The sequence below is a fragment of the Ranitomeya variabilis genome, chromosome 5 (genome assembly GCF_051348905.1).
Source record: "Ranitomeya variabilis isolate aRanVar5 chromosome 5, aRanVar5.hap1, whole genome shotgun sequence".
Classification (NCBI taxonomy): domain Eukaryota; kingdom Metazoa; phylum Chordata; class Amphibia; order Anura; family Dendrobatidae; genus Ranitomeya; species Ranitomeya variabilis.
The window spans coordinates 229,729,526-229,754,029 of NC_135236.1; the positions used below are offsets into that span (position 1 = coordinate 229,729,526).

A 24,504-nucleotide genomic window follows, 5' to 3' on the forward strand; every position below is an offset into this window, starting at 1 on the left:
TGCTGCTGATCTTACCTGTACAGATCGGCTGGTAAAATCCACAGCAAATCAGACCCATGTGACTTCACCTTAAAGCTAAATACACACAGGGCAGAATTTCTAATACAATTTTTAGCAGCACATTTGTCAGCAAATTAGCTGCATTTACACGGAATGATTATTGTAAACGAGTTTTCTTAACGAGGTTGTCCCACTACTCAGACAACCCCTTCTCAACGGCCGGAACGTGGGGGGAAACATGGGGAATGAGAAGTGTGTAGAGGACAGCCCCTTTAGGAATACTCATTCACAATAATCATTCAGTGCAGCTTAATTTGCAAAGGACTTCCAGCTACCGTAATTTCCGGCAAAAAACTTGCATTAGAAATTCTGCCCTGTGTGTATTTAGGTAAATTCACCTGTGTCTGACTTGCTGTGGATTTCACTGGCAGCTTTGCACAGGTAAGATCAACAGCAGATTTTTGCATCTGGAAAACTGATGAGATGTAATAAATGTCATACACATGCTGCAGAGATGTTTCACAAATAAAAGCAACCAATTCCTGGTAGTAAAACCTTGCCTGTAATATTAGATAACAAAACATAAGCATAGATCAGCTGAATAGATATTATTCAGAGTATGTAGCTTATATTAAACCTGAAAATGATTGAAAACCGCTCTCCTGTATTAGCCAAATTTCACAAAGCTGTACCCAGGGCTGTCTCCAGGTATTCGTGGGCCCCGGGTGATAGAGTCTCAGTGGGCCCCTTTAAGGCTATGTGCACACGTTGCGGATTTCCTGCGGATCAGCAGCATTTTTTGCCATGCAGAAACGCTGCAGATCCGCAAGTGATTTACAGTACAATGTAAATCAATGGAAAAAAAAAATGCTGTGCTAATGGTGCAGAAAACTCTGCACTGAAAACGCTGCGGGTTAAAAGAAGGAGAATGTCATTTAGTTGTGCGGATCTGCAGCATTTCTGCACCCATTGACTTGCATTGAGTCGGGCACATCCGCAGGAAAACCGCAGATGTAAAAAAAGTCTGCGGTTTTGCTGTGAGAAACGCTGCAGATCGGGAGGGGGGGAAGAGTGTGTGAGCAGAGACTGTGTGTGTGGGCGAAGACTGTGTGTGTGCGGGGAAGATGTGCGTGTCTGTGTGCGGGTGTTTGTGTGTGTCTGCGGTGATCGTGAGGGTCTGCGGGGATCGCAGGGCTGTCGGGCGTCTGTGCGGGGCTGCTGGGGGTCTGTGCCGATCTGTCGGGGGTCTGCGCCGGGCTGCTGGGGGTCTGCGCCGGGCTGTCGGGGGTCTGCGCCGGGCTGTCGGGGGTCTGCGCCGGGCTGTCGGGGGTCTGCGCCGGGCTGTGAGGGGTCTGTGCCGGGCTGTGGGGGGTCTGTGCCGGGCTGTCGGGGGTCTGCGCTGGGCTGTGAGGGGTCTGTGCCGGGCTGTCGGGGGTCTGCGGCGGGCCCTTGGGGGTGTGTGCGCGTGCAGGCATCATACGATGGGAAAACAAGTCCCATCGGGCTATGCCTGCTACAGTGACAGTGATTGACACATTAGCCAATGATGGCACAGTAGTAGTCCCATCATCCGGCTAATTTGTTGAGTGTAAAAAAAAAAAAAACACGAACATATAACATATGACAGTACATAAAACATATGACAGAACATACAACATATGACAGAACAAACAACATATGACAGTACATACAAGATACAACATATGACAGAACATACAACATACAACAGTACATACAACATATGACAGAACATACAACGTATAACATATAACAGTACATACAACATACAACATATGACAGAACATACAACATATGACAGTACATACAACATATGACAGAACATACAACATACAACAGTACATACAACATATGACAGTACATACAACATATGACAGAACATACAACGTATAACGTATGACAGAACATACAACATATAACATACATACAGACATACAGTACATACATACAGTACTTATAACAGATTACATACTCACCATCACTTGTCACTTTGTTCCCCGAAGCCAGTGTCACCTGTAAAAAATATTAAAATAACAAACAAACAATATACTCCCTGATCCGCAGAAATCCACAAGTGTCCCATGGCGATCTCCCGTGGAGAGCAGCAGCATCAGCTGATGCGACAGCTCTCTAGGGGCTCCAGGAATACAATGACGGGAGGGAGGTATCCTTCCACACTGTATTCCTCCGCCACTGTAAAAAAATATTCCCTAGTCTCACTTTTGGCATTGCTGTGTGAGAAAGTTCCCACACAGCAATGGCATAAAATGAGACCAGTGAACTAAGTTAACCTCTCAGTGATGCACTGCAGGAGCCATTGTCTCCTGTCAGTGTCTCACTGAAGGTCCTATAGAGCAGTGACATCACCCGATGTCACTGTTCTATAGGGGAGATCATCGTGGGACACTCGTTATTAATTGGACTGCGTCGGACAGGGAGTATATGGTTTATTATTTTACGTTTTTTGCAGGCGCTCAAGTATGGTAAGTATGGTTAAATTAAGAATATTAAAATACTTTTTTCTGGCTGTGTCTATTTTTTTTTTAACTCTTTCACTACTCTAGGATTAATAATGGATAGGCGTCTTATAGACGCCTTTCCATTATTAACCCGGCTTAATGTCACCTTACAATAGCAAGGTGACATTAACCCCTTATTACCCCATATCCTACCGCTACACGGGAGTGGGAAGAGAGGGGCTAAGTGCCGGAATTGGAGCATCTTACAGATGCGCCATTTCTGGGGCGGCTTCGGACTGGTATTTGGAGCCGGGGGGGCCAATATCCATGGCCCCTCTCTAGGCTATGAATATCAGCCCACAGCTGCCTGCGTAGCCTTTCTGGCTATAAAATATAGGGGGACCTCACGTCATTTTTTTGGGGGGTCCCCCTATTTTAATAGCCAGTAAAGGCTACGCAGACAGCTGCAGGCTGATATTCATAGCCTGGAAATACCCTGCAAATATTGGCCCCTGGCTTTCCCCCTCTGGCGCAGAAAATTGCGCGGAAGCCCACGCCGTTTTTTTCCCGTTTTTTTCTTTATGTTCAATAATCAACATCGGCCTATCTATGGATATATCCATCTATAGATATATCTATAGATACATAGATGTTTCTATCCATAGATCTATCTGGCTAATTTCACACATCAGGTTTTTGTCGTCAGGCAAAATCCGGCGAGTTTTGAAAAAAAAACTATCCGTTTTTTTCTGCTGGATTCGTTTTTTTTCATAGAGTTGTATTAGCGCCGGATTGCGCCTGATGGCCACATGTTTCATCCGTTTTTTGCCGCATCCGTCAAAAAAGCTGTTTCTGACGGATCCTGCGAAAAACGTATGAAACTGAGATGTTAAATGATGAATCCGGCCTCCGAATCCGGTTTTTCATGCATGTTTCAATTTAAATCATGCACATTTTCCGTTCGCTCTCTCTTTTTTTTTTAAAAAAAAAAGGATCAGTTGCATCAGTTTATGACTATTTGCAACTGATCCGTTTTGTCCAAAATTTGCCGGATCCTGCCTGACGGAAACAAACTGATGTGTGAAAGTAGCCTAACTATCCATATATCTATCTACATCTATCCATCTCATTCCTTCTATCTATCTATCTATCTCAGGCCGGCGTCACACTTGGCGTAGGAAAATACGGTCCGTTTTTTATGGGCGCAATATGCAGAAATGTTCCTAAAACAGTGTTCTGTATGTAATCCATTGGCAAGGTTGGCAAGACTTTCATTGGCGGAATTTTTGCGCAACACGATGACAAACGCAGCATGCTGCGATTTTCTACACCCGTAAAATGCAGCTGCGAAATATACGGAGCTAGGAGCTGCCCTATAGAGAATCATTGGTCCGTGTGCAATGCGTTGTTTTTGCGCCTCTCATACGTCCGTAAAACTCTCTAGTGTGACGCCGGCTTCATTCCTTCTATCTATCTATCTATCTGTCTGTCTGTCTGTCTGTCTGTCTGTCTGTCTGTCTGTCTGTAATGTAGTATGGGTTGGACAAATGTAAAAGAGGAGGTTGGACAAGAAATGACATCACAAATCTTTTTTGTCAAAAATAGATCTTTATTTAGCTGTCAAAAACGCATACAAATCAGCATGGAAAAAACGCATCAAAAACGCATCAAAAACCGCAGCAAAAACGCAACAAAACCTGCGTTTTCTGGCAAGAGAGGGAAGAATTTGCAGCAGACATTCCTAAGGCAAATCCGCAACGTGTGCACATACCCTAACATATACCACAATTCATGATGCACAGATATGGCAGAGACATATAGGTATAGTACAATGCCAATGATTTCACTTATTTCTTACATTACATGAGTGATATCTATAGGAAATTCTACAATAGCTCAAAAAGCGGACAGTATAGACTTCCATACAGTATTATTGGCACCACATACTGTAGGTGTCCATACAGATAACGCTCCATACAGGATAATGAGCCCCCTATATTGTTCCATACTGTATTATGGGCACAACATAATGCTCCATACAGTATAATGGGCCCCATATATTGCTCCATACAGAATAATGAGCCACATATATTGTTCCATACAGCATTATGGGCACCACATAGTGCTCCATACAGAATAATGAGCCCCATATATTGCTCCATACAAAATAATGAGCCACATATAATGCTCCATACAGAATAATGAGCCCCATATATTGCTCCATACAGAATGGACCCCATATCATGCACCATACAGAATAATGAGCCCCATTTATTGTTCCATACAGTAATAAGGGCACAACAGTGTTCCATACAGAATATTGAGCCACATATATTTCCCATACAGTACAATGAGCTCCATTAAATGCTCCATACAGTATAATGAGCCCCATATAATGTTCCATATAGTATATGATGGGCCCCCTATATTGTTCCATACAGTATATGATGGGACCCATATATTGCTCCATATATAATTGGTCCAATATATTGCTCCAAACATATAAAAAAATTGAAATACTCACCTCTACTTACTGGCCACTGTTCTTCAGCATCTTCTGGCTCTATGGGCTGTGACTGTTCAGGCAGAGGGCGCACAGATGTCATGTCATCGCACCCTCTGACCTGAATATCACAGTCGGAGGATGTGGAAGATGCCACAGCGGAGGAACAGTGAGAGGTAAATATCGCAAGTGTCAGGGCCCTGAGCAAGTGGGGTGGGGACCACTCGCCGACACTGGCACAGGTACCGGGGCCGCCATAGTGCGCCGGTGTCCCTGATGGCGAATGGGCCCCCCACCTGCTCAGGGCCCTGGCACTTGTCCGGGTGCTGACGCCGTCCCTGGTTGTACCGTCTCTTATGGACTATTGTCCTGCACTGTTTAATATTAAGGTGAAGTGCTTCCAATCAGTTGCAGGAGTATGAGAAATCAGACAGTGCGTTCTTTTGGCTCATCTCTGTTGCGGTAAACCTGTGACACGTTCAGCCATTGCTTGTTGCTTACCTTTCTAAATTAAGCTTGTCTGGGCTGACTGCTTTCTCCTCGGCAGAGCGATGCACAACTGGACATCCAAGTTCTGACCTCGATAGTGTGTTCAAACAATGAAAATGGTTCACTGAAGAAAAAAAAAAACACAGCATTAATACAAATATAGGGCCAGGTTCAGATAGTTGTACTATAACTCAGGCCAGTCATCTCTGCAATTTTTGGATGTGACTGGCTTCATCTGGTCATCCCAATATCAGATGAGCGCAGGAGCTGCCACCATTTATATGCAGTAGTCTGGTCCAGAAACTTTCCATGCATACAATTTGTCCGTGTGGAAAATGGGCCACGTGCACTCTGCACACTGGCTATAATGGGTGCATACACTGGCACACTGGGCATAAGGGGTGCGTGCACTCTGCACACTGGCCATAAGGGGTGCGTGCACTCTGCACACTGGCTATAATGGGTGCATACACTGGCACACTGGCCATAAGGGGTGCGTGCACTCTGCACACTGGCCATAAGGGGTGCGTGCACTCTGTACACTGGCCATAAGGGGTGCGTGCACTCTGTACACTGGCCATAAGGGGTGCGTGCACTCTGTACACTGGCCATAAGGGGTGCGTGCACTCTGCACGCTGCATACAATGGGTGCATGCACTCTGCACACTGCATACGATGGGTGCGTACACTGGCCATAAGGGGTGCGTGCACTCTGCACACTGGCTATAATGGGTGCGTGCACTCTGCACGCTGCATACAATGGGTGCGTGCACTCTGCACACTGGTCATAAGGGGTGCGTGCACTCTGCACACTGGCTATAATGGGTGCGTGCACTCTGCACACTGCATACAATGGGTGCATGCACTCTGCACACTGCATACAATGGGTGCGTACACTGGCCATAAGGGGTGAGAACACTGGCACACTGGCTATAAGGGGTGCGTACACTGGCTATAAGGGGTGTGTACACTGGCTATAAGGGGTGCGAGCATTGGCTATAATGGGTGCATGCACAGGCACAAAGGCTATAATGGGAGTGTACACTGGCTATAATGGGTGCATACACTGGCTATAATGGGTGCGTAAACTGGCACATAGCCTATAATGGGTGCGTGCACTGTGCACACTGGCTATAATGGGTGCGTGCACTGGCTATAAGGGGTGCGTGCACTGGCACACTGGCTATAAGGGGTGCGTGCAAATGCCACACAGGCTATAATGGGTGCGTGCACTAGCAAAAAGGCTATAATGGGAGCGTACACTGGCTATAATGGGTGCATACACTGGCTATAACGGGTGCGAACACCGGCACAAAGAATCTAAAGGGTGCATATACTGGCACACTGGGTATAATGGGTGCGTGCACTGGCACACTGGCTATAATGGGTGCGTACACTGGCCATAAGGGGTGCGTGCACTCTGCACACTAGCCATAAAGGGTGAGTGCACTCTGCACACTGGCCATAAGGGATGCGTGCACTCTGCACACTGGCTATAATGGGTGCGTGCACTCTGCACGCTGCATACAATGGGTGCGTGCACTCTGCACACTGGCCATAAGGGGTGCATGCACTCTGCACACTGGCTATAAGGGGTGCGTGCACTCTGCACGCTGCATACAATGGGTGCGTGCACTCTGCACACTGGCCATAAGGGGTGCGTGCACTCTGCACACTGGTTATAATGGGTGCGTGCACTCTGCACACTGCATACAATGGGTGCGTGCACTCTGCACACTGGTCATAAGGGGTGCGTGCACTCTGCACACTGGCTATAATGGGTGCGTGCACTCTGCACACTGCATACAATGGGTGCACGCACTCTGCACACTGGCTATAATGGGTGCGTACACTGGCCATAAGGGGTGAGTACACTGGCCATAAGGGGTGCGTGCACTCTTCACACTGGCCATAAGGGGTGCGTGCACTGGCACACTGGCCATAAGGGGTGCATGCACTGGCACACTGGCTATAAGGGGTGCGGGCACTGGCTATAAGGGGTGCGTACACTGGCTATAAGGGGTGCGAGTACTGGCTATAATGGGTGTGTGCACAGGCACAAAGGCTATAATGGAAGTGTACACTGGCTATAATGGGTGCGTAAACTGACACATAGCCTATAATAGGTGCGTGCACTCTGCACACTGGCTATAATGGGTGCGTGCACTGGCTATAAGGGGTGCGTGCACTGGCACACTGGCTATAAGGGGTGCGTGCAAATGCCACACAGGCTATAATGGGTGCATGCACTAGCAAAAAGGCTTTAATGGGAGCGTACACTGGCTATAATGGGTGCATACACTGGCTATAATGGGTGCGAACACCGGCACATAGAATTTAAAGTGTGCATACACTGGCACACAGGCTATAATGGGTGCGTGCACTGGCACACTGGCTATAATGGGTGCGTACACTGGCCTTAAGGGGTGCGTGCACTGGCACACTGGCTATAAGGGGTGCGGGCACTGGCTATAAGGGGTGCGTACACTGGCTATAAGGGGTGCGAGTACTGGCTATAATGGGTGTGTGCACAGGCACAAAGGCTATAATGGAAGTGTACACTGGCTATAATGGGTGCGTAAACTGACACATAGCCTATAATAGGTGCGTGCACTCTGCACACTGGCTATAATGGGTGCGTGCACTGGCTATAAGGGGTGCGTGCACTGGCACACTGGCTATAAGGGGTGCGTGCAAATGCCACACAGGCTATAATGGGTGCATGCACTAGCAAAAAGGCTTTAATGGGAGCGTACACTGGCTATAATGGGTGCATACACTGGCTATAATGGGTGCGAACACCGGCACATAGAATTTAAAGTGTGCATACACTGGCACACAGGCTATAATGGGTGCGTGCACTGGCACACTGGCTATAATGGGTGCGTACACTGGCCTTAAGGGGTGCATGCACTCTGCACACTGGCCATAAGGGGTGCGTGCACTGGCACACTGGCTATAATGGGAGCGTGCACTGGCTATAAGGGGTGCGTGCACTGGCACACTGGCTATAAGGGGTGCGTGCAAATGCCACACAGGCTATAATGGGTACGTGCACTAGCAAAAAGGCTATAATGGGAGCGTACACTGGCTTTAATGGGTGCATACACTGGCTATAATGGGTGAGAACACCGGCACATAGAATATAAAGGGTGCACACACTGGCTATAATGGGTGCGTGCACTGGCACACTGGCTGTAATAGGTGCGTGCACTGGCTATAATGGGTGCGTGCACTGGCACACTGGCTATAATGGGTGCATGCACTGGCACACTGGCTATAATAGGTGCGTACACTGGCTATAATGGGTGCGTACACTGGCTATAATGGTTGCGTACACTGGCTATAATGGGTGCGTGCACTGGCTATAATGGGTGCGTGCACTGGCTATAATGGGTGCGTGCACTGGCTATAATGGGTGCGTACGGTGGCTATAATGAGTGCATACACTGGCTATAATGGGTGCGTACACTGGCTATAATGGGTGCATGCACTAGCTATAATGGGTGCGTGCACTGGCTATAATGGGTGCATGCACTAGCTATAATGGGTGCATGCACTAGCTATAATGGGTGCATGCACTGGCTATAATGGGTGCGTGCACTGGCTATAATGGGTGCGTGCACTGGCACACCGGATATAAGGGGTGCGTGCATTGGCACACTGGCTATAATGGGTGCGTGCACTTACACACTGACTATAATGGGTGTGTGCACTGGCTATAATGGGTGCGTGCACTAGCTGTAATGGGTGCGTGCACTAGCTGTAATGGGTGAGTGCACTGGCTATAATGGGAGCTTGCACTTGAACACTGGCTATAATGGGTGCATGCACTGGCTATAATGGGAGCGTGCACTGGCTATAATGGGAGCTTGCACTTGAACACTGGCTATAATGGGTGTGTGCACTGGCTATAATGGGTGTGTGGACTTGAACACTGGCTATAATGGGAGCTTGCACTTGAACACTGGCTATAATGGGTGCGTGCACTGGCTATAATGGGAGCGTGCACTGGCTATAATGGGAGCGTGCACTGGCTATAATGGGAGCGTGCACTGGCTATAATGGGAGCGTGCACTGGCTATAATGGGAGCTTGCACTTGAACACTGGCTATAATGGGTGTGTCCACTGGCTATAATGGGAGCGTGCACTGGCTATAATGGGAGCTTGCACTTCAATACTGGCTATAATGGGTGCGTGCACTTGAACACTGGCTATAATGAGTGCGTGCGCTCGCTGTGGGAGGTTCATGGCACATACCGACAGCACACTTCTATATAATACGTTGGTCTGAACAAGCTCAGTTAAAGTCAGTAAAATTAACATTATAGAGACGCTGATGCTTTTTATAGTTATGTGAGGACATACAATATACGAGGAGGCATTGATAAATAGTTGGCATTGAATATTTTTAGCAGACTAAAATAAATCCTGTTGCTATGGAAACAAGTACTAACTTAGACAAGTGAACGTGCTACGTTTTAGCAGAAAACATTATATCATTTGAAATTGTGATTAAGAAAAGTTAACCCTGTCACAATCGCGGGTTAACATAACATTTTTTTTTCCAAAGGATCAGAATTACTTTTTGATCGATGCATTAAATATACAGTGTCAGAAGGTGTTTATGATGCATAGAATTATTAATTATTACTTCAAAAATATGTAATTTTCTTCTAGGCTAAGACAACTATATATAAAAGGGGTTGTCCAATACTTGGACAACCCCTCCTGAATCCCTATGTTTCTCCCTTATAAAACTTATCACTTCTACTCGCCTCCAGAGCCAGCGCCATTCCAGCGGTGTCAGCACTGGCTCTCCCGGGGATTGCATGGCATTATGTCATGTGACATGATCCCTGCAGCCAATCAATGACTGCTTCACTTTCCCTGCCTTCGGACAAATCACATACATCCAGAGGCAGTGAGGTTGTAGCATCTCGTTTCCTCAGGATAAATGCGATTCGTCTGAATGCAGGGAAAGTGAAGCGGTCACTGATTGTTATGTCACACGATCCCTGCAGCCAATGTCACGTGATCACTGTGAGAGCCAGTGCAGATACAGCTGGAACGGCGTCGCCACCAGAGGTGAGTATTTATGTTCTTGTTCTACAACAGCGAAACATAGGGATTGAGAAGTGGTTGCCTGAGTAGCGGACAACACCTTAAATACCGGGTTCCCCAACAAACCAATCAATCAATGTTATTCTGGTGGACATGGCTACATAAAGAAACAAACATAGATCTCGACTGTGTTCGTCTTGCTGCAGAGATGTTTCTAGGGTGGGGGGCACACACTCCAAGAATCCAAGTATCTTCCTTCCACAAAAATATTTTCTTTGACAGCAGTATACACACAGGAAAGCTAGCAACGTTTCAGTCATGCAGGGCCTACGTCAAGCCAAGAAAAACAAAAGTGGATTCTTGGCTCGATAAAGAGGAGGCCGAGTGTCCCAAACGGTGCTAACTTTCCTGTGTGTACACTAGCGTCAAGAAAAATATTTTTGTGGGAGGAAGATACCTGATGAAATAAAATTGGTCTATTTGACTTTTACCAGAAGCTCCACCAACTTCTACTTTTTTTTTTTTCGAAGTTACCTGTTGCCTTGGATTCTTGGAGTACGTTCAACTGTTACACCCTAGTGGTGCATGGACACACCTTGTTTTAATCTAGGGGGAACTGTTGGGCCATGATGTCTCCCTGGTGGCTGCCTTTTGCCGCCATCCCGGACTGGGAGTTGGAACTTAGATTAGTCTAGACTCTATACAAGTCACTAGTGCGGCCATACTTAGAATACTGTGTAAAATTTTGGTCTCCAATGTATAAGGACATAACTGAACTAGAGTGAGTGCAGAGAAGAGCAACCGATGTTGTTAAAGGCATGGCTGGACTGCAATACTAAGGCTATGTACACACATTGAATTTTTGCTATTTTCTTGCTGCTTTTTTAATGCAAATTTTCGGCTGTGTTTTACAGTAACATCAAAGTATAAAATTTCAGAAATCTCATGCACACATCTTTTTTTCCTGATTTGGAAAACTGCAGCACGTCATTTCTATCAGCATTTTTCTGTGTATTTTCAGCATTTTTTTCACTCATAGGAAACAATGGGTAAGTGCAAAAGCACAGGTATCAGTTTTTGCTGCGTTTTGGTGAAAAAACCTAAAGAAGTTAAATCATGGCTTTTTGGGGGCCACTAAACTTTTACAACATGCACAAGAGACAACAAGAAAGCATCAAAAACTCAGTAAAGCCTGCATTTTGTAAGCAGCTTCTTTACTGCCAAGAGAGTGGGTTTTGCCTGCGGAAAAAAATGCAGCAAAAACGCAACATGTGAGCATAGCATAAAACAAGTTATAAGCCTTTCTTTTTCCAATGTACCAATATATGAGCGGACAGCAGAGAGATCTATCCGATTACCTCTTTAGACGTTGGCCTGCAATGGTGACAAGGGGGCATCCTCTTCATCTAGAGGACACAAGGATTCATCATAATCACAGATGGCGATTCTTTACTGTAAGAGCAGTGAGAGGATGGAACTCCCTGCCACATGATGTAATGTGAGATTCACTAAAAAAGTTCAAGGAGGCCTGGATGCTTTTCTTGAGAAATATAATATTACAGGTTATGGGCACTAGATTCTGTGATGGGGCGTAGAGCCAGGGAACCCGTCCGACTAGTGTATCTGCAGTTGGAAAGGAATTTTCCCCCAATATGGAGCTATTAACATCTGTCCCATGGGGGGTTTGCCTTCCTTTTGATCAATACATTAGGTTATAGGTTGAACTCAATAGAGTTTAGTCAGCCTTAAAAGGTATAAAACTAAATTCCCTTTAAGAGGTTAGAAACAGCAGACTCTATTTTGTCTTCCTAGTGTCACTTCGGACTGCTATGCATAGTTTTGGAAAGCCCCCCTTCCAAGCAAGACAAAGCATTGAGTAAAAACCTGCCCAGCACTGACCAACTGCCCATGTACCAGAAAAGGTGGCCATACATTGTATTGTACACATAGATATAGCCAAGTCTGACATCAATGTGCTGGACACACTGCAGACGTGACCTTGTGTACACTGTTATTGTATCCATGCCTATTGTTGGGAAACTATTAGAGAACATCAGACGTGTGTATGTGCCACTTAGGCATCTTTCACACTTCAGTTGTTTGGCGTCAGTCTGCTCCGACATAGTGACGGATCGACGGATCCGTCACAATTGTTGAGAAAACGGTTCTAACGGATCCGGTTTTTTGACGGATCCGTTACTTGGGGGTTGTCTGGGAAAAGTACCTACTTTTTGGAGCAAGCGCAATTGAAAAAGCGGATTGGGGCGACGGATCCGCCAAATGACGGTTGCGACGGATCTGTCGCCCATAGGCGGCCATTCTATGGAATGGCGGACGCGACGGATCCGTCACGAACCGCCATTTCGGCGCAGACAAAAAACGTTATAATTTCCGTCAATGTCTAGATGACGTCCGCCAAATCTCGACGGATCCGTCACACGGCGGATGGAACGGACAACCATCCGCCACAATCCGTCGCTAATGCAAGTCTATGGGAAAATAGCAGATCCGCCAAAAAAAATGGCGGATCCGCTATTTGACGAAAACGGCGGATTCAAACTGACGCCAAAAGACTGAAGTGTGAAAGAGGCCTTATCTGGACCACCTGTGCATTCCAGCTGCCAGAATGCCATTTCTTGTGGATACAGGTTAATATTTCCTACAAAGATTGTAACTTGTTAACTCTTCTTATAATTTGGTAACATTATTTCATTTCTAATGTCATGGCATACTGACGTGTGACAGAAGGTGCCGGAGAATCCACTACATCTGCTGCCGTCAATGCTCCTCCAGACATTTCTAAATGTGGTTCTAAGAATTTGTTGTTCAAAAAGAAAAATCTATATTCTTCCCTATATAAACTATAAGTTTATGGTCACGCACAGTGATGTGTTCTGATGTGGTTTTTTATCTAAAATTAGTATTTTTATTCATTCTATTTTCCTTAAATAATCAACACTGCAGCCATCTTTTCTGCTGTTCTGAGCGGTGACAGCAATTATGGAGAGTTGGATTACAGCAGCAACATGGACATAATAGACATCATTCAGGAAACGCGCTCTTCAATGGCACAGCTCTCCCTGTGCAGGGAGGAGGAGAAGGTGCTGCCTTCTGCCTGTGATGATATTGAGATGACTGCTGATCAGTGATCACCATGGGAAGGGTCAGTCTGTAATGAGGCTCGTAGCCAGAGTGAAAACTGCAAGATTTTCAGATTTTATTATTTTTTTTTAATAAGAAATCCTAAACCTATAAATTATTACAAATGGGAACAGGAGATAATCTTGCCCACATGGGTTAATCTCTTTGCAGGACTTTCTGTAAGTTGAGACTTATGTAAGAATCTACAGCAAACACAGGTTTTAGTCCCCCATTGATCTCTTCCATTTTCGGCTTTGAAATAGTTTAAAGAGGTGGCTACTAGTGATGAGCGAGGGTGCTCGTTACTCGAGATTTCCCAGCATGCTCAGGTGTTCGCCGAGTATTTTGGGCGTGCTTGTATATTATGTTTGTGTCGCCGTAGCTGCATGATTTGCGGCTGTTAGACAACCTGAATACATGTGGGGATTGCCTGTTTGTTATGGAATTCCTACATGTGTTCAGGCTGTCTAGCAGCCGCAAATCCTGCAGCTGCGGGGACACACACAATCTACGAGCATGCCCAAAATACTCGGAGACCACCCTAGGATGCTCAGAAATCTCAAGTAACGAGCACACTCGCTCATCACTAGTAGCTACCTTTCAAAAGATCCCAAACCCCATGTAGAGTTTGTTAAATTAACTCACAAACTCCGCTTTACACACCCTCCTTGGGTCCACTGCTGCGTCTCTACGACTGACAGTGCGGCAACCAATGTCAGATACCGGGAGCAGCGGCTTACACTCAGCACTGGATACAATAAGGATGAGTAAAGTGTGAGTTTGTTTTACAGCCACATAGACTGTGTCTGGGTGTCCGCCTCCAGTAGGCTTATACGCCCAAAAACTATGCTCTGCCGCCACCATTATAGTCCATGACCCTGTCGGCACATATGTCCATATTCAGTTTTGGGAGAGTGCTCGAACGCAAGCCCCAACAAAACTAAACGCAAGAGGTAAGCACCCCAGCTGTTGCATATACAGTAGGACTGTATTCTCATCTCATCCATGCAGGGAACACGCATTTACCTGAACAATGGCTCACTTTCTGCACATTCCCCAACCGAGGGGGCAATTACTTTTAAATTTGGCTATGAGTGATGGAGCATGGCGTCCACAAACCAGCATAGTAATGGTTGTAGGCCTATGCTGTAGGTGTACGCAGTTCTTTGTCTAATGATATTTGACAGAAGAAACCAGTGTGACAAATGTGGTATACACATTGGATGGAGCTACATACAGTGCATTAAAAAAGTATTCATACCCCATGAACTTTTTCACATTTTGTTTGTTTATGTTACACCCACAAACTTATATGTATTTTTCTTCGGATTTTATGTAATATACCACCAAAAAGTAGCAAGTATCTGCTTGCTGTTTGTTTCAGCAGTGACAGGGAAGCTGGTCAGCATTGATGAGAAGACGGATGGAGCTAAGTACAGGGCAATCCTGAAGGGAAATCTGTTAGAGGTTGCAAAAGACTTGACACTGGAGAATAAGATGACCTTTTAGCAGGACAATAACTCAAAACATACAGTACAGCCAGAGCTACAATGGTATGGTTTAGATCAAAGCATATTCACGTGTGTGAATGTGTGTGGATGGTGAGGACCACGTAGCTGCCCTACAAATCAGATCGATAGGGGTTGGCCCTTTCTGCCCAATATGTAGATACAGCTCTGGTGGAGCGCATTTTTAAGTTAAGTTTTCGGGATAAGGTAGCCCCCCCTGACGAATATGCCAGGGAAATTCCTGCTTTGACCTATCTGGCTAGGGGCCCTTTGTTTGTTGCCTGGCCTCTGCCGGGGCCCTGAAAGAGAGCAAATAGGGAGGTAGACTTACTGAAATTAACCGTTGACACTACGTACTGCAGAAGGTATCTCCTCAGCTGTGTGGAACTTTCTTTACTTCTCGATAAATAAAATAAAAACACCAGCGCTTCCCCTGGACATCTATTATGAACTAGTGATCACCTCCTACCACCACTGAATTCAAGAACTTTACTGCATAGAAATACATCTCATCTTCAAAGTAGAGTAGGACCGTTTTTGCCACATATCTCCAGTTCAGTTTTGTAATTTTGCTACCTAGATTTATATTGGTACATAATGCAAGGCTATACAAGTTTTTGCATCCCTTTCCCTCACATTCTTGGGGTTGCTGCAGAATGAGGGTAATACTATTTTTTGGGTTCTGTGACTGAGTGAGGATACCTTAGGGACAAATAGTAATTTTGAGTCTCAACCAGGCCTATCCTGGAGGAAGCTTGAGAAAGGTCGGTCTACTGAAAGAGCCTGCACCTCCCCAATTCTTCTTGCTGATATAGGCACTACCAAAAGAGTTGTTTTAAAGGTTATTACTCTGGGCATTTTGGCAATGGTTCACACGCCCCCTCCCAAATCAGGGCTCTTAGGACTAAGCTAAGGTATCAAGGGAGGGGGGAGAATACATGGTTGAGACAACACGCTGGGACAACCCACTGCTTTAATAAATCTTATTATCAGAAGGTGATCTGCCATCTTGCGGTAAAAGAGGCCTCCAAGGGCCGTGACTTGGATTTTAAGGGTGTTTGTCTCATGACCCCTCTCAAGTCCCTTCTACAGGAATTATACAATTTTAGAATGGATCTAGTCCTGAAAAAATTAGAAACTTCTCCCATATTCTAGTATAAATGTTAATGCCGACCTTATTCCTAAAATTCATTAGGGTAGAGATCAGATTTTTGGAGAACCCCATGGCAACTAGGAGCTTCCGCTCAAATGCCATGTTGTCTGATATAAGGTCTTTCACATTGGGATGCAGGATTAGCCCCTAAGCGCAGCCAAGTAAACCAAGTCCTTTAGGGCCAGAAGGGAGTCATCAGTATCACCTTTTCCTCAACACTATCGGAATATAATAGCAGGGAATGCACAGACTGGTTTCCTGGGCCACTGGTGTAGAAGGACACCCATCTCATGGGGGATTTCCATGGGTTTAGATATTTTTTTTTTTATGAGCTTTGTTTTGTTTGCAAAAAGGTCTACTGACGGTTTTCCCCATCGAAGAGTGATTTCTTGGAATACTAATGAGCTTAGGGACAACTCGTCTTGGTTTATCTGGTGACGGCTGAGATAATCAGTTTCCAAGTTTTATTTTTTCAGGGACCGGATATTCTCTTCGGCTTAGGCTTTTATCTTCCTTGCTTCTATTATGAGGCTTTTGGACCATGTGCCCCCTTGCCTGTTCAAGTATGTTATTGCCGTTCTGTTGTCTGATAGTATTTTTATATGGTGATCCCTTATCCTGGGCTAATAAAGCTCGCTGGGGTATATTAACTCCTTCATATTTGATTATGTTTTCTCTAGATTTGAATGCCATTGACCTTGAAGAATCCTGCCCTCTGTGTGAGTACCCCATCCAAAAGAACATGCACCAGCAGTGATAATGCTGGGATCTGGGATTTCCCATAGTACTCCAAGAGAGGTTTTCTTTGGCGAGACACCAATTTAGGGATTCCAGAGTTCTTTTAGAAATAGGAATCCTTCTGTCCAGATTTCCCTGGATTTTTTTTCTCCTTCTTCCAGGACTTCCCACTGAAGATTCTGTAAGTGGATTTGTGCCCTAGTTACTGCTGGAATACAAGAAGTTAAGGTACCTAGTAATAACATGGCTTTCCTCAGGGGGATCACCGGGTTTCTAATTATTTTGGATACAGATCTGACTACTTTCCTTATTTTTTTTGTCTTCAATATCCCCTGAAATACTTGGCTTGGTTCTGGGGTTGTCTTTGGTCTACACTTTTCATCCATTCCAGGGAATCTAGGATATCTTTGACTTGACCATCTGCCCATCTGTCATTTGATTTTAATTTCCCCAATATTAAAAAATGGTCCAGATATGAGAGGAATAGAATGTCTTTTTCCCTGACATGATCCAACATTTCTACCACCACTTTTGTGAATACTCATGGGGCCATTGAGAGGGCGAAAGGGAGGGCCTTAAATTGTAAATGGCTTAAGCCTCCCTAAACATTTACCGCCACTCTAAGATATATTTTATGGTTTTGGAATATTGGCACGTGATAATAGACATTCTGGAGGTCGTGAGTGGCTATAAAGCATCCTGGAAACAGAATGGTTTTTTAAAATTTATCTTTATGTTACTTCTTTTGCAATTTAATAAATAGACATAAGGCACTAAAAGTGACAACCAAATAACAGAGTAACAAGACAACATCAATATAAACTGCCAAGAGAAATAAGAAGTGCTGTCTTGACATAAAAGTCAGTATCCATTCCAAAACAAAAGCAGCAGTTATATTCTAATAAAATATAATATAAAATTCCTCTGCAATACCAAACAAATAATCAAAAGCAAGAAAAGAGCTAAAAGAAAAGAAAGACAGATAAAGATAAAGAGCTTATGGTGTCTAAAATCCACTGAATCCTCGAAGATATCAATCGCCAGGAAGGAAGAATTTTTGTTAGTTTTCCATCTACCTGGGTCATTGCCTTCTGCATGTTGTATGAAACCCTGATAAGTTATTTTCTCTATTCCTGGACCCCCCGACTTATGTTCCTTTGTCTCGGAGCCGTGACTTGTCTGTTCTTCCTGAATGGACGAAAGGGTATTTTGAACTTCGGGGTGTCTGGTAGTGGGAACCCGATGCTTTATCCAAAATCTCGTCTAAGGTTGAGCCAAAGAGAAATCCGCCTTAGCAGGGGATATTACAAAGTCTGAATTTAGAATTAAAGTCTACCGTACAGTGCTATAGCCAAAGAGCCCTTCTAGCTGAATTTCAGAAGAAGCACATGCGTACTGTGAGTCTGACCGTATCAGCAGATGCATCTGCCAAGAAATCTGCTGCCTTCAGAATAAATTGGGAGGCTTGCCATTAATTGGTCTCTCTGACACTTGTTTATAACATGGGAGTCTAGTTGGTAGACTTGCTATGCATGTGGCAGATATATTGAGCTAAAAGTCTGCTGCCCCAGATTCCCAGGCTTTTTTTAAAAAAAAAAAGCTTTACTGTCTAATGGGTCCTTTAAGAGACCTGCATCATTAACCCCTTAACGACCTTTGACGCATACGCTGCGTCATGAAAGTCGGTGCCAAAACGACCTATGACGCAGCGTATGCGTCATGGAATGATCGCGCTCCTGCAGATCGGGTGAAAGGGTTAACTCCATTTTCACCCGATCTGCAGAGACAGGGGGAGTGGTGCTTCAGCCCAGGGGGGGTGGCTTCACCCCCCCGTGGCTACGATCGCTCTGATTGGCTGTTGAAAGTGAAACTGCCAATCAGAGCGATTTGTAATATTTCACCTAAAAAACAGGTGAAATATTACAATCCAGCCATGGCCGATACTGCAATATCATCGGCCATGGCTGGAAAACCTGAAGTGACCACCCCCCACCCCACCGATCGCCCCCCCAGTGCTCCGGTGCGTGGTCCGGTCCCCTCCGTCCTGTGCTCCGCTGCCCCGTGCTCCTGCCCGCTCCCCCGTCCTGCTGTCCGCTCCCCCCGTCCTCCGATCACCCCCCCTGTGCTCAGATCCACCCCCCCACCACCCCTTCATACTTACCGATCCTCCCGGTGTCCGGCCGTCTCCTCGCTGGGCGCCGCCATCTTCCAAAATGGCGGGCGCATGCTCAGTACGCCCGCCGGCCGGCAGATTCCTTACAGGTACATTTTGATCGCTGTGGTAGGTTCTACCACAGCGATCAAAATAAAAAAAATAATAAATAAACCCCCCCCCTTTATCACCCCCATAGATAGGGACAATAATAAAATAAAGAAAATATATATATTTTTTTTTCCACTAGGGTTAGGGTTAGAACTAGGGTTAGGGTTAGAACTAGGGTTAGGGTTACGGGTAGGGTTAGGGTTATGGCATGTGCGGATTTGGCAGCGGATCCGCAGCGGATCGGCCGCGGATCCGCAGCGGATCGGCCGCGGATCCGCAGCGGATCGGCCGCGGATCCGCAGCGGATTGGCCGCTGCTCCGCAGCGGATTGGCCGCTGCGAATTCGTAGCAGTTTTCCATCAGGTTTACAGTACCGTGTACACCTATGGAAAACCAAATCCGCTGTGCCCATAATGCGGAAAATTCCGTGCAGAAACGCTGCGTTGTATTTTCCACAGCATGTCAATTCTTTGTGCGGATTCCGCAGCGTTTTACACCTGTTCCTCAATAGGAATCCGCAGGTGAAATCCGCACAAAAAAACACTGGAAATCTGCTGTAAATCCGCAGGTAAAACGCAGTGCCTTTTACTTGCAGATTTTTCAAAAGTCGTGCGGAAAAATCTCACACGAATCCGCTACGTGGGCACATACCCTTAGGGTTAGGGTTGGAATTAGGGCTAGGGTTGGAATTAGGGTTACGGGTGTGTTGGGGTTAGGGTTGTGGTTAGGGGTGTGTTGGGGTTAGGGTTGGGATTAGGGTTATGGCTACAGTTGGGATTAGGGTTAGGGGTGTGTTGGGGTTAGTGTTGAAGTTAGAAATGAGGGGTTTCCACTGTTTAGGCACATCAGGGGTCTCCAAACGCAACATGGCGCCACCATTGATTCCAGCCAATCTTGCATTCAAAAAGTCAAATGGTGCTCCCTCCCTTCCAAGCCCTGACGTGTGCCCAAACAGTGGTTTACCCCCACATTTGGGGTACCAGCGTACTCAGGACAAACTGGGCAACAACTGTTGGGGTCCAATTTCTCCTGTTACCCTTGCAAAAATAAAAAATTACTTGCTAAGACATAATTTTTGAGGAAAGAAGAATGATTTTTTATTTTCACGGCTCTGCGTTGTAAACTTCTGTGAAGCACTTGGGGGTTGAACGTGCTCATCACACATCTAGATAAGTTCCTTGGGGGGTCTAGTTTCCAAAATGGGGTCACTTGTGGGGTGTTTCTACTGTTTAGGCACATCAGGGGCTCTGCAAATGCAACGTGACGCCCGCAGACCATTCCATCAAAGTCTGCATTTCAAATGTCACTACTTCCCTTCCGAGCCCTGACGTGCGCCCAAACAGTGGTTTACCCCCACATATGGGGTATCACTGTACTCACAACAAACTGGGCAACAAACATTGGGGCCCAATTTCTCCTGTTACCCTTGTGAAAATAAAAAATTGCTTGCTAAAACATCTTTTTTGAGGAAAGAAAAATGATTTTTTATTTTCACGGCTCTGCGTTGTAAACTTCTGTGAAGCACTTGGGGGTTGAATGTGCTCATCACACATCTAGATAAGTTCCTTGGGGGGTCTAGTTTCCAAAATGGGGTCACTTGTGGGGTGTTTCTACTGTTTAGGCACATCAGGGGCTCTGCAAATGCAACGTGACGCCAGCAGACCATTCCATCAAAGTCTGCATTCCAAAACGTCACTACTTCCCTTCCGAACCCCGACGTGTGCCAAAACAGTGGTTTACCCCCACATATGGGGTATCAGCGTACTCAGGAGAAATTGGACCCCAAAAGTTGTTGTCCAGTTTCTCCTGTTACCCTTGCAAAAATAAAAAATTCTGGGCTAAAAAAATATTTTTGAGGAAAGGAAACACATTTATTATTTTCACGGCTCTGCGTTATAAACTTCTGTGAAGCACTTGGGGGTTCAAAGTGCTCACCACACATCTAGATAAGTTCCTTGGGGGGTCTAGTTTCCAAAATGGAGTCACTTGTGGGGAGTTCCTACTGTTTAGGCACATCAGGGGCTCTGCAAATGCAACGTGACGCCCGCAGAGCATTCCATCAAAGTCTGCATTCCAAAACGTCACTACTTCCCTTCCGAGCCCCGGCATGTGCCCAAACAGTGGTTTACCCCCACATATGGGGTATCAGCGTACTCAGGAGAAACTGGACAACAACTTTTGGGGTCCAATTTCTCCTGTTACCCTTGCAAAAATAAAAAATTCTGGGCTAAAAAAATATTTTTGAGGAAAGGAAACACATTTATTATTTTCACGGCTCTGCGTTATAAACTTCTGCGAAGCACTTGGGGGTTCAAAGTGCTCACCACACATCTAGATTAGTTCCTTGGGAGGTCTAGTTTCCAAAATGGGGTCACTTGTTAGGGAGCTCCAATGTTTAGGCACACAGGGGCTCTCCAAACGTGACATGGTGTCCGCTAATGATTGGAGCTAATTTTCCATTCAAAAAGCCAAATGGTGTGCCTTCCCTTCCGAGCCCTGCCGTGTGCCCAAACAGTGGTTTACCCCCACATATGGGGTATCATCGTACTCAGAACAAACTGGACAACAACATTTGGGGTCCAATTTCTCCTATTACCCTTGGAAAATTAAAAAATCCTGGGCTAAAAATCATTTTTGAGGAAAGAAAAATTATTTTTTATTTTCACGGCTCTGCGTTATAAACTTCTGTGAAGCATCTGGGGGTTATAAGTGCTCACTATGCATCTAGATAAGTTCCTTGGGGGGTCTAGTTTCCAAAATGGGGTCACGTGTAGGGGAGCTCCAATGTTTAGGCACACAGGGGCTCTCCAAACGCGACATGGTGTTCGCTAACGATTGGAGCTAATTTTCCATTCAAAAAGTCAAATGGCACGCCTCCCCTTCCGAGCCTTGCCGTGCACCCAAACAGTGGTTTACCCCCACATATGAGGTATCAACATACTCAGCAGAAATTGCCCAACAAATTTTAGGATCCATTTTATCCTGTTGCCCATGTGAAAATGAAAAAATTGAGGCTAAAAGAAATTTTGTGTGAAAAAAAAGTACTTTTTCATTTTTACGGATCAATTTGTGAAGCACCTGAGAGTTTAAAGTGCTCACTATGCTTCTAGATAAGTTCCTTGGGGGGTCTACTTTCCAAAATGGGGTCACTTGTGGGAGCGCTCCAATGTTTAGGCACACGGGGGCTCTCCAAACGTGACATGGTCTCTGCTAGCGATGGAGATCATTTTTCATTCAAAAAGTCAAATGGCGCTCCTTCCCTTCCGAGCCTTACCATGTGCCCAAACAGTGGTTTACCCCCACATGTGAGGTATCAGTGTACTCAGGAGAAATTGTCCAACAAATTTTAGGATCCATTTTATCCTGTTGCCCATGTGAAAATGAAAAAATTGAGGCTAAAATAATTTTTTTGTGAAAAAAAAGTACTGTTTCATTTTTACGGATCAATTTGTGAAGCACCTGGGGGTTTAAAGTGCTCACTATGCTTCTAGATAAGTTCCTTGGGGGGTCTAGTTTCCAAAATGGGGTCACTTGTGGGGGAGCTCCAATGTTTAGGCACACGGGGGCTCTCCAAACGCGACATGGTGTCCGCTAAAGATTGGAGCCAATTTTTCATTCAAAAAGTCAAATGGCGCTCCTTTCCTTCCAAGCCCTGCCGTATGCCCAAACAGTGGTTTACCCCCACATATGAGGTATCAGCGTACTCAGGACAAATTGGACAACATCGTTCGTGGTCCAGTTTTTCCTTTTACCCTTGGGAAAATAAAAAAATTGTTGCTAAAATATCATTTTTGTGACTAAAAAGTTAAATGTTCATTTTTTCCTTCCATGTTGCTTCTGCTGCTGTGAAACACCTGAAGGGTTAATAAACTTCTTGAATGTGGTTTTGAGCACCTTGAGGGGTGCAGTTTTTAGAATGGTGTCACTTTGGGGTATTTTCAGCCATATAGAACCCTCAAACTGACTTCAAATGTGAGGTGGTCCCTAAAAAAAATGGTTTTGTAAATTTTGTTGTAAAAATGAGAAATCACTGGTCAAATTTTAACCCTTATAACTTCCTAGCAAAAAAAAAATTTGTTTCCAAAATTGTGCTGATGTAAAGTAGACATGTGAGAAATGTTATTTATTAACTGTTTTGTGTCACATACCTCTCTGGTTTAACAGAATAAAAATTAAAAATGTGAAAATTGCGAACTTTTCAAAATTTTCGCCAAATTTCTGTTTTTTTCACAAATAAACTCAGAAATTATCGACCTAAATTTACCACTATCATGAAGCCCAATATGTCACGAAAAAACAATCTCAGAATCGCTAGGATCCGTTGAAGTGTTCCTGAGTTATTACCTCATAAAGGGACACTGGTCAGAATTGCAAAAAACGGCAAGGTCATTAAGGCCAAAATAGGCTGGGTCATGAAGGGGTTAAAGGGGAGCAGTGACTTCTTGGACACTTTCCCATACTTACGAGACTTCTGCCTCAAAAGGATATTTTCTTTTAATTTCCTTTGGGATCAACCATTTTTTATCTCGCTTTCTCACTCTCTTAATAAGAGAGGCTACGTTTTTATGGACAGGGAAGCACTTGTGCTTATTATGTTTCCAATCTGTGAAACATCACATCCTTATTGTTGCCTTTACTGCCTTCACCAGCTTATTTGTATTTTTGGTTAGAAGCATGGCTGATCTCTGCATTCATCAGAGAAGAACGATAAAAACCCATCTGAATGAAACCCCTCTAGTTCTTTGTCTTTTACCTCTTCTTCTGAGCTAGAATTGAACACGGTCATGATTCCTCCTATAGGTGTTTCTGGACACAGTAAGCAACAATTCAGCCGTTCAATCTAGGACTGGGGCATGCTGAGCTTCCAGTGTGTTACGTGTCAGCCCAGCTTCCAAGTCAGGGCCAGGGTGTGCAAGGTTTCCTCCATGTGTCTCCTGTTTGGAGTTATTATCTGGCTAATTAGCTGGCTCTCTGCCTCCAGTTACTGCCAGTTATAGTTTATGACCAGTGGCTTCTGCGCGCCTTATGTTCCTGTGCTCAGATCTATTGTTATCCGACCTTTGACCTTGCTTCCAATCATCCGTTTGCCTAGCCCCTTTCTGTCTTGATCTGCTGTTTCCTGGAAACCTGACCTCAGACTGTAACCTGACTATGCCTTTGTCTTACC

The 24,504-nt window shown here is 45.2% G+C and overlaps 1 protein-coding gene across 2 annotated transcripts in view; it reads right to left on the reverse strand.

The window, feature by feature from the left end:
• The window catches only part of LRRC49 (leucine rich repeat containing 49), a 296,862-nt gene that overhangs the window by 209,026 nt on the left and 63,332 nt on the right, over positions 1-24,504 (reverse strand). For both annotated transcript variants that reach the window (XM_077263871.1, XM_077263870.1), the window contains exon 5: positions 5,482-5,593. In XM_077263871.1, the coding sequence (XP_077119986.1) occupies positions 5,482-5,593 (112 nt within the window). The remainder of the gene's footprint in view (positions 1-5,481; positions 5,594-24,504) is intronic.